Source organism: Rhinatrema bivittatum, chromosome 4, assembly GCF_901001135.1.
Source record: "Rhinatrema bivittatum chromosome 4, aRhiBiv1.1, whole genome shotgun sequence".
NCBI lineage: Eukaryota > Metazoa > Chordata > Amphibia > Gymnophiona > Rhinatrematidae > Rhinatrema > Rhinatrema bivittatum.
In genome coordinates this window covers 37,436,853-37,448,834 of record NC_042618.1, presented here as the reverse complement: position 1 = coordinate 37,448,834, position 11,982 = coordinate 37,436,853, and the positions used below count along the sequence as shown (strand labels likewise).

At 36.2% G+C, this 11,982-nt stretch overlaps 1 protein-coding gene across 6 annotated transcripts in view; it reads right to left on the bottom strand.

Annotated features, from left to right (window-relative positions):
- Positions 1-2,989: 2,989 nt before the first annotated feature.
- The window catches only part of PPP2R5C (protein phosphatase 2 regulatory subunit B'gamma), a 424,506-nt gene continuing 415,513 nt past the window's right edge, over positions 2,990-11,982 (bottom strand). For all 6 annotated transcript variants that reach the window (XM_029597955.1, XM_029597952.1, XM_029597951.1 and 3 more), the window contains one exon: positions 2,990-6,179. In XM_029597955.1, coding sequence (XP_029453815.1) covers positions 6,048-6,179 — 132 coding nt within the window. In that variant the 3' untranslated portion in view covers positions 2,990-6,047. The remainder of the gene's footprint in view (positions 6,180-11,982) is intronic.

Sequence of the window (11,982 nt, the reverse complement as noted above, 5' to 3'; positions counted from 1 at the left end):
CCATGAGGTATGCACACAAGTTGCTATTTTATATAAGATTTTTGCACATACATTTGGCAACTTATTTGCATAATTTTAGACCTAATTATTTTTTTTATCTGTAGTATTTATATACCGTTGTTCTGAAGTCAATCACAACACTTTACAAAGTAGAAATAAATAACAATGGGTACATAAAATTCATATAATACAAAGTGAAATCATATAAAAAAATAAATACAGGCAAAGCAAGGATACAATATTATGAGACAAAATAACACACCAAAAAATACAGTTAAAATATAATAAATAAAAATAAAAGGAAAGTAAAACGGAATAAACTCACTACTAGTCTAAAATCAGAACGTCCTGCAGGCCGAAATAAACCGCCTTATCTAGATATTGTTCTCATAAGCTAGTTTAAAATGCCAAGTCTTCAGTTCTTTCTTAAAAACAGAAAAACCTTTTTGCAGCCTTAATTTAACGGGATTAAAATTCCATAGTTTAGGACTGGCCACTGAAATAGATATCTCTCTTACCTCACTCAGGTGCGCGGTGTGAACTGAAGGAACTGTCAAAAGGCGAATCTTAAGTTCCGTTGAGGAGCATGTAAATGAATGACTGAATTTAGCCATTCAACTTTTTCATTGTACATCGATTTACGTAATAAACATAATACTTTAAAATCTATCCTGCAATTGATATCAGATTTCTCTATTGTTTACTATTGGTTGGATGGGAGGACTGGGTGAACTGGAGGGAGTTCAAAGAAAAGAACTAGAAGGGCATCTATGATCTGGAGAAGGAGTGGGTGAACTGGTGGAGGTTTTGGCAAACTGATTTCAACTTTGCACTCATGTTTTAAAACATACTGACATCTGCACGTAAAGAAGGTTGTACACGAGCAAGTCAATTTATTTTGCTTGTAAAATATATGCACGCATGTTATGCACTTTCAATGCACTGCATGTATTTGTAGATAAGAAAATATGCATATTTTATAATCTGTGCATACCAGATCTGCACAGGTTATAAAATACTATAGATCTCCCCACAGTCATATATGCATGTAGATGGGGCCGTGCAGAATTGGTTTGAAAGTTACTCTCATACTTTTTAAAATCCAAAAGTATGCATACAAGTACCAACTTCATCATGACTCCACCCCTTGAAATACCTCTCCCAATGTAAGTACATGCATACAGTGTAAATGTGCAGAATTTTGTACACATATCGATCACAGAGTTTTCTAAAGGGCCATTTTTTGCAGGTAAATCACTATTTTACCTGCATAAGTTCCTTTGAAAATTACTCTCTTATAATTTGTATTAAATAGTTTCAAACTAAATTTAATGTAGAAAATGGAGGTAATGTGCTGTTTATTTTACGATGTGTATTTTTTGAGCTGAGTAGATTTTTTTATTAGTGAACTATTCTTTGTAAAATGTACTACCTTCTTCACCTAGAACATTTTTGCTTTAGATGTATGTGAGAAAATTGAAAATAAAACCTCAAAAAACAGAAGTACTATGGGTGATGAAGGAAACATGCTTAGCTGTGTATGAAATAGGATGGGACTGTAATTCATGCAAAAGATCAAGTATTTAGTCTGGGTGACCAAACTGATGATTCTTATCCTTGAATCTGCAAATCTCTCCCATAGCAAACATTTTTCATTTATTGCAAGAGTTGTGAATTATTTGACCATTTTTCACTCAGGGAGACTGTGTGCAAATATTATACACCATTGTGTTGTCACATATGCATTTGCATTTACTAGCAACATGTACAGGATGTTTACAGCTAATTCAAACACTGCAGCTCTACTACTTGTCCAGGCAAAATTCAGAAAATATGTTTTACCTATTCTGACCACTCTCTACTGGTTACCGGTTGCTCAGTAAAGTAAATTTAAAACTTTAATCTTGGCATTTAAAGTCCAGCATTATATGAGTCCTAGCTGGCTGATTGACTGATTAATTCCATTCATTCCATCTTATACATTATGGTCACAGAGGTTGATCTGATGATTGTGCCATCAAAAGCCTTAAACTCAGCTATGGCCTGAAATCACTTTTTTTTTCTTCATGCAGTTCCAAGCTGGTGGAATAAGTTACAATAAACCGTGTGCTTATGAACTGAACTTATGATGTTCTTTACTTATGATGTTCTTTACAAATCTTATTTATTGTTTGATAACCATTGCTACACTGTTTCATTTTATATCTTGTGCATCTACTTCTATTACATGTTGGCTTTTTTTTTGTTTTAATTGAATGTCTTGCGTGACCCTGGAATGAGGAGTTAAATATCTAAATAAATACATCTTCCATATTCGAGATTTAATGTAACCCTTTAATATACAACCCACAGTCATTTTGTATACTAGTAATGCCAGATATTGTCCCATTTCAGTATGGGTATATTTAATAGCAGTGGTTTACTTATTTAGTTAATTTTTTTTTTCAAAACAGTTACATTACAGCTAACACTTAATACTTGGAAAATAGAAGTCCAAAGTTAATTGATTTACTAATTGTTTGAGATGACTAGTTCAAAATCTTAGAGATTCATTATGCCTCATTCCTTTGTGCTGTGGGTGTGCGGGGAGTGATTGCTTCTCTGATGCTGCTGACACAAGTCAGTGCGGCTCCATTCAGTCTTCCTAGGTGGAAGATTCTGTGCTGTAGGTACATTTAGTTTACTAATGAACAAGCAAAATTCACATTGTTTTATTTAGTCCATATAATACACCATTTTAGAATTTGTAAAACTAGATAAAAGAGCACATTAAATGGCAAGTGTATGAAGATTTTCTTCAAAAACTTAAGGTCAAAACAAACAGAAATCTTGTATTACAAAATGTCAGAAATAGATACACTTGAACTTAACATTCCCTAAGGCAGAAAGTTACAGATAAAGTCTAGAAGAAAATAATTATGTCACTTACCTATGCTTGCAGTTTCTAGGAACTCTTTATTCTGTACATAGGACCATTTTGTACAAAATATGAAGTCTACAGTTTTATTATTACCATAAAACAAAGTACAATGTATGTACAATATTAAAATGAAGCCATACTAAAGCCACACTAAAAGACACTTGTCATATTACTGTTGACATTCCTGATATACAACTATAGTTTTGGAAAACACATGAGGGTGTCAAACATGAACTTTATAAAGAAAAACAATCACCAAAATTTCATTTCATTTTTAATTCTAGATTTACATACTGAAGTAGTTTTAAATGGTTGCAGAGGAGGCTGTGCAGGTATTATCTGCAAGTAATAAACAATTCTATGATTTGTTTTTTTCTGTGCGCTAAATAAACGTTGCATACTAAATTCGGAAATGTTCCATGGACCACAATCAGTCTGTGCCATTTTAGAAAAGACCATTTTTAAATCAAAACTTCATGGCATTTCCTTTTTTTTTGGTGAATGTTTATCTTCAGTAAAGAACACAAATAAAATCTAGACAAAGAAAGATGTTCTTATACGTTGAGCTTTACACAGTCAACCAAACATTGATATACAACTTTTTCCAAGGGGTAAAATAAAAGGATTACTTCTTTTCGGAAAGATCTTGCCCAAACATACTGAACACCCCAAATTAAAGATATCTGTTAAACTACCAGCAAAAGATGGAAGTTCAAACAATGGTATATCAAATATACATACAATAAAAAAGCACCCTTTGTCCCTCAAAAGAAGGAGGCATCATTAAACTGCTTTATTTGTGTCATTATAATGGTAAAGCATATATTTTTCAAGTTTGACAGGAAGTGTATTTTTCTCAAAAGAGAGCTTTTCCACTTGTTAAGAGGGGGGATAGCATTGCAATATACTTTTCATTATTTGTGCCATGGTCTTCTCCGGAAACTAACCCTGCATCAATGCGAAATGAAACATTTTGAAACTGCCCTTTTGATTAGGACAGACAGCAGATTGTACTGTTTATACAGGCGACTGAACGTTTTGATCTGTGAATATATATAGAAAACCAAACAGGCAGCATATTCAAAGATACAAATCAATAAAAACTCATCACCCTGACCATGAATCACTCCTTTGGAAGTATAACAGTGAGACCTTAAGCTCACAAAAAGTCTAATACTCACAGCTCAAAATATAACCATGGGTCTCAACATTTTTTTGTATAGATTTTTAGAAATGCAGTAAAATTACTTATCCAAAAAGCAGACAGTGTCTTATGAGTCCAAAGTTTGGTAAAATAATAGCCTTTTGGACTCATAGGACATAAGATACCATCTGCTTTTTGAAGAAGTAATTTTACTGCATTTCTACAAATTTATAAAAAAGTTTGAGTCCCTTGATTATCCCTTGAGCTGTGGACATTACAGGCTTTTTATGAGCTTGTAGGCCATTCAGTGAAATAAAAGTCTTGCTATTATTATCACGAAGGGTGGTCAAATTTTTGATTTATATTTATCTGTGAATATACAGACTGCAGCTGCTGCAGCTTCTAAAAATCATATTTTGATGTTCTCATGCACAGAGAAAATGCAGAACTGAATTCACATTGTTTTGCTGATAAAAGGCAAAATAAAGTAGAGCCATTCTTCTTGACAAGCAGAAAAGTCTAAGACAGCGAACAGATCGGAAGCAGGATAAAGAAGTCAAAATATTGGCCACCCTGAGAAAAATCAAAACACATAAGACATAGCATTAGGTTTAATGTTATTTTTCTCCCAGTGCTGTCTTGGCCACAACAAAAACCTTATCCACATATATAATCTTGGTGAGAATATAGCAGCGTTTAAGACTAACAGCAACGTACATGCATTTACATTTTTTAAGAGGTGCATTTGCAATAAATGTGTTTAACAGAATAAAAAAAAAGTAGATAACATTCATATATTACTGTCATTGCTGTCTTCACTCAAAACTTTTAGTCTCACATTTGATAAAAGACAGAACAATGTCATTTTAATGCCTAGTTTCAAAATTAAAAATAGAAGCCAAGGAAAAGTTAGAAACTGACAAGACTATCATGTCTACTTTTTCTTTTTTTAAACTGAAAGGCAAAATGGCTCCATAGCTGGGAAACCCCCCCCCCCAAAAAAAATAACCAAAACTGTATTGTCTCAAATGAGTTCATGCTGCCTCCCATGGTATACTGAAACTCCCAGAGCCTAAGAAAGATGCAAATTCTAAATGCTTAGGAACAAAGGCAGCAGTGAATGTGTTTTTTTTTTGTTTTTTTACAAAACAGAAAAGCCCACCTTCCATATACACATACTTTAACACATGTAATCTGTAAATGGAAATCTTTGATTAGAATCCAGACAGGTTAGATGCAAGTTGATCTAAGAACAACAAATCATTTCACCTGCTCACTTTGGAATACTGATGCTGCATAACTGACATATCCGACTGGAAAAATATGGCTTTATATTACACAGAAACTACTTGGTCATGGTACACAGTCCAAAGCAAAGGAACAGCTTATAGAACTCAGAATACAACTGGTATCAAGGATTACCATAGAAATTAACCCCTTTGTGGCCAGCATTTTACAAGATTTAAGGAAAGATTTCTGATTGTATCGGTTTTCTAAGCTGCTAGTAATTTGTCAGATGCAAGTAATGTTGAAAGGTTTATGTTCGAAAAGCCTCAAGAGAAATTTAGGAACCTGAAACTGTAAATTTTGTATTGTGAACATCAACATACTGATGCTATCATAATACCAGCGACTAATTCCCATGACTTCCACATTCTGCTGGAAGTGCATTACAAAAACTAGCAGTATTTATATTACAGACATATTTATGCAACTTCTTATGCTGGTACTATGACGACACCAACAGACATGGTCATTTAATACTATTAAACCCATGGTCCTGTATATAGAATCAGCTAATTTACCATTGTTTGAACTACTAATCTTGAGCTGCATACTGTATGGTTATTGCCTACAAAACTGGGTCGAAGAAAGATTTGACTGTGTGTGTAACTGATTGGTATGGCACCAAAAGGAAATTTTTCTACTGTATAACTGAGTCCAGAAAAAAGTGCCCCCCTTCCAGTATTTCCTGGTCATTGTCTAATGCCCATCATGTGCTATTATCTCATCAGCTCTGCAATGGGATTCCAAGGCTTTCATGGTATAGATGTCCTGAGGCAGTTCTGACTTGCGCCGCACAAGAGGACGTTCCTTTTTCAGATCTTTCTGTGCCTGAAATGCAAAAACGTTGTCCATAAACCAATTATCCAATAAACAAACAAAAAATACCTATTGTTCTCAAGTATGTTCACAAAACTGGCTTTAGGCACATATTATAGATTACAATGCCAACTAATTTTAACTATATAAATATTAATAAAAATATTCATATTGTGCGCCCTCTACTTTCCACACACAGACTACAATTTAGCAATGGATATTTTATATTTAATAGAGGATTACTTAAAAAAGCATCATTTGGATTACAATATTTAGAAGTAATAATGATTCATGGCATTTTAGTCCTCTTATTTGATTCTAGATTTTCAATGCTTTTAAGGCTCTTGGTTTTACAGTACTTTAAATAAATGACACAAATCTTCAAAACAGAACACAGTAAAAAAGAACTGGAACAATTTCCACAAAGTCCAAAAATGTATCAACAAAAGGAAATGTTATTTAATGAATTTCTTATCGCAATGCCACTTTCCCGAAAAAATTTTTTATTTTTTAATTTTTTTAAATATTTGGCCTCTGTTCCTCTTGATTCAAGACATTTTGAGACGGCTTCTGTCCTGCTATGAGGAATATACTTAACAGAGAACATGTAAATGAAGAATGAGATTGAATATTGAGCTCCTGATGAAGCAGCGGTTGCTGCGAAACTTCGGCCGTAGGTTGAGCTTTCTCTACATCAATTTTAAAAAAAGATTACTATAAATTATCTGATAAAAATCGTAAGAAATTGAAAACAAAAAGAAAAAATACAAAAACAGGGAACAAAGAACTTGGAGGAGGGGGAGTCAACATAAATGTATAATTATTAATGCGGAAGAAATAGGGGATTCAAATGGATACATCACAAGGGCAACCACAGGTATTATAATGCATGAACAACATATCACATACCTGTATATATAAATTATTCAAAATGTATTAGTATTAAAAGTGTTTGTTAAAAGCTTTTAAATACATGTTTACCAAAATACTATATATATATATATATATATATATATATATATATATATATATAAATCATATACACATTTATCACAAATTCACTCACACCCCACATTCATACAATATACATGATGATTTACTTGTTTAAACAATTTATACTAATCTTATCAAAACAATTTGTTAAAAAAACTCCCTGTAATCTCATCATTATTTTCAGCAGTTCCTCAACAACAAAGTGGTACAACCCTTATATTCTTCTTTCTTTGCTAAAATAATTCCTCATGAATTATTATAATGATGAGATTACAGGGAGTTTTTTTAACAAATTGTTTTGATAAGATTAGTATAAATTGTTTAAACAATTAAAAAATGTATATTGTACTGTATTGTATGAATGTGGTGTGTGAGTGAATTTGTGATAAATGTGTATTTGTATTTTGGTAAACATGTATGTAAAACTTTTAAACTTTTGATAATACATTTTGAATAATTTATATATACAGGTATGTGATATATGTTGTTCATGCATTATAATACCTGTGGTTGACCCTGTGATGTATATGTGTACCAGACCTTTGTTTGAATATAGCCATTTAGGTTTTTAAGTTATTCAGCTTTGTATGGCCGGATAACTTACTACTTATCTTGAGATCTTTAAAACATATCCAGGTAAGTAGCACTAAGAAAGGAAAACAAAACAAAACAAAACCCCAAACAAAAACAGCAAAAAAACCCAAAACAAACTCAGAGTCCTGTGGCCCGATTTCTCCCCCCCCCCCAAATCAATAAATAATAAAGAGGCCATAGTGGCCTTACAATCCCCACTCTACATCATCTCTTATATAGTCTTATTATAGATAAAATTCTCCTTTCCCTGTTCTGTTCTCTTCTCCACCCCTGGATTTTAAAGGATTTTAAAGGATTACAGCAGGCCCTCCACCACATCCCCCGGACCCTCTTTCCATCCCCCTGAACTTGTAAAAGCCCCACCGAGAGCAAGTCCACACTTACTCGCTCCCTGCGATTTCCAGCGCAGCCTCTGTCAAAGCTGTGCTGGAAGCATAACCTACACTCAGTTTACTCTTCCAGAATCCTATCCCACATAAGCCAACAAAGTGGAAATCTTCTTAGATTTTAACATTATTTTAATTACAGACAGCGAGTAACGTTTAACTAGCTCCAGTCTCTCAAAAGCTATGCTACAAGCGAGTATAGAGAAGGGTCTTCCATTACTATTGGACCCTGGTAAAGAAGACCCCTGGGTCTTTGTCTATTACCTGCCTGCTTATATCTGCATATCAGGGCCTTCTTGGACAACTGGAGCTTACATAAGCTCTTCCCTTCTCTACCCTACTTTCACACAAATTTACAATGGCCAAGGGGGAAACGCATTCAGTAAGACCTCTCTGGCCAACTTTGAACCAGAGCATCTGTGGCCTTGCTGCCACATTCTTTCTGTCGGCTGAAGAATCCCTGCAACTTTGAGATCTGCTCTGTTGCCATTAAATCTATCTGTGACATTCCCCACTTCTGTACTACCTGTTGGAACACCCAGTGACTTAGTTTCCATTCTTCTGGATCTATTATGGGCCTGCTCAAATCTGCCTGGACATTTTCCTGTCCTGCAATGTGCAGGGCAGAAAACTGAAGCAGATTCTTTTCTGTCCACATAAAGAGATCCGTTTCCTCTGCTAATCCCTGATTTAAAGTGCCTCCTTGCTTTGTTTATATATGCCACAGGCATGGCACTGTTGCTGAGGACTCGTACTGCTTTCCTTTGATGATACTTTGGAAGCGAATAAATGCTAATCTTATTGCTCTCATCTCTAAATGATTTACTGACCATAAACTTTCTCTTTGAGATCTGCACATACTGATTTTGGCAATGAGCTCCCCAACCAGTTAGACTGGCATCTGTTATGAAAATACAATCTGAGGTCTCCAGTGGAGTACCCCTTTGTAACTCTATAGTATTGGCCTACCAATTAAGGCTGCCTCATGTGTCCTGAGTTAGAGGGAGACAAACCTCATAGGCCAACATGTGTAAGCGGAGCCTCCTGAAGTGGTCTCATGTGAACCTTTGCCCATGGCACCGCATCCAGTGTCGAAGCCATTGTGCCTAGAAGTTGGAGATATACCCATGATGATGATGCCTGCTCCCTTGTAAATCGTTTCACCTGTGCAATGATCTTTGAGATCTTTTTTTTTTTTTTTTTTTTACTGTTAAGGATACTAAACCTTCTCAAATACTCTATTTCCTGACATGGTGTTAACTGGCTTTTTCCATAATTGATTATCCAACCCAATCTTTGGAGAAAGAAGACTACATATTCTGTTGCTGACAAACCCTCCGAATAGGACTTGCTTTTGATCCGTGAATCAAGATCTCTTGTTTTCTCAGAAAGGCTGCTACCACTACCACTCTCCTTGTAAAAGTTCTTGGAGCCATTGCTAAGTTAAAAGGCAGATCTCTAAACTGGTAATGTCTCCCTAATATACAAAAACAGAGATAACTTTTTTATAGGAATATGGAAATATGCCTCCTTCAAATCCAGATGTGTTAAAAATTCTCCTCTCCTTATCGAGGATACTACCAACTAAGAGGGTTTCCATATGAAAGCGAGAAACATGCAAACTTTTGTTCACTTTTTTCAAATCGAAGATTGGTCAGAAAGTGCCATCCTTTTTGAGAATGACAATAGATTGAATAGCAGCCCTTTGCTGTTTGTTAATTGGTACAGGACATAGAGCTTGTAAGTAACTTTGAGAGTTGAATGAAATGCCTCCAGTTTTTCTGGAGGATGAGCAACAGATATAAAACTTTCTCTTACTGAATATAGAAAAACCAGGGAGGAGTACCAATTCTGAATAATATCTAGGACCCACTGATCCATCATAATATGAATCCACTCTGAAAAACCCCTGTAGTCTGCCCCCTATACGAGTAATCAAGGAATGAACCCACTGAGCCTCATTGTGAGGACTGTGCAGAGGAAGAAGGCTGTGCTGAATCTGTCCGCAGTCTTCTTGCACCCTGAAAGGATTGAGCTCTTCTCTTTCCCTTTGTGGACTGTTGTGGGGATTGCTCAGTTGGCTGAAATCTTGAGTCTGCCCTAGAAAAAGGCAGTAACTTGATCTAAACCTATCTTTGGAAGCTTAGGAGTTTTAGGCTCTCCCAGACTTTTCATTAATTTGTCTAACTCTTCTCCAAAAAGATAACTGCCTCTAAAGGGCAATTTACTCAGGCATAACTTTGACTAAGCATCCACTGCCCAATTATGAAGCCAAAGAAGTCTTCTAGCTCCCACAGAAAGGCTAAGGATTTTGCCAAGACTGTAATGCAGGGGTGGGCAAGTCCGGTCCTCGAGGGCTGCAAACCAGTCGGGTATTCAGGATACCCCTAATGAATATGCATGAAATAGATTTGCATACAACTGAGGCAGTGTGTATGCAGGTCTCTTTCATGCATATTCATTAAGGATATCCTGAAAACCCGATTGGTTTGCAGCCCTCGAGGACTGGAATTGCCCACCCCTGCTCTAATGTCATATAAACCATCTGACAGCGTTCAAGAAATATAAAGGATCCCAAAAAGAGAATATCTAGTGAAACTGAGGGAGACGAAGAAAGAAATCAAGAAAGCAAAAAGTAAGGCAGAAGAAGAGATTGCCAAAGAGGTAAAGCAAGGAGACAAAACATTTTTAAGATACAGCAGAGAAAGGAGAAAGGTCTGAAGTGGTATAGTGAAATTGAAAGGCGACAAAGATCATCTTGTGGAGAGAGATGAACAAATACTTCAGTCCAGTGTTCACTAAAGACAACCCTGGAGAAGGACAGTCACTAGTTGACAACACTATGGATGGGGGTGGAGTAGATGAAACTCCATTTACAGAAGAGAATATAAGGGAATAGCTAGGAAAACTGAAAGTGGACAAGGCCATGGGGCCAGATGAGGTACATACCAGAATACCTAGGGAGCTCAGAGATGGGTCTGCTGAAGGACCAGTTCAATAGATCCCTGGAAACAGGAGTGGTGCTGCAAGATTGGAGAAGAGTGGTGATGGTGCCACGTCACAAGAATAGGAGCAGAGAGCCAGTTGGAAACTACAGGCCAGTTAGCCTCACCTCTGTGGTGGGAAAATTAATGCAGACTCAGTTCACTTTCCTTTGATTCAGCAATCTACAATTCGGTGGGTTACTCGACCCAAGCAGCATGAATTCACCAGAGGAAGGTCCGGTCAGACAAATTTGATTTAGTTTTTTGATTGGGTGTCTAGAGAATTGGATCAGGGAAGAGTGCTCAATGTGGTTTACTTGGATTTTAGTAAAGCGTTTGATACGGTGGCACATAGGAGACTCGTGAACAAAATGAAAAGCTTGGGTCTAGGTGCCAAGGTAGTAGAGTGGATTGCAAACTGGTTGAATGATAGGAGACAGCGTGTAATGCTAAATGGAACCTACTCTGATGAAAGAACTGTGTTAAGTGGAGTGCCACAGGAACGGTTTTGGGATCGGTTCTGTTCAATATCTCTGTGAGCGACCTGGTGGAAGGGATAGAAGGTAAAGTTTGTTTATTTGCAGATGATATTAAGATCTGCAACAGACTGGACACACCTGAAGGAGTAGAGAGAATGAAAAGTGATTTATGAAAGCTTAAAGAGTGTCGAAAATTTGGCAGCTGGAACTGAATGCCAAGAAGTGCAGAGTCATGCATCTGAGGTGCGGCAATTAAAAAAGAGCCGTATGTGATGGGTGGGGAAAGACTAATGCGCATGGACTGGGAGAGGGACCTTGGTGTGATAGTGTCTGAAGATCTGAAGGCGGCAAAGCAATGTAACAAGGCGATAGCTAAAGC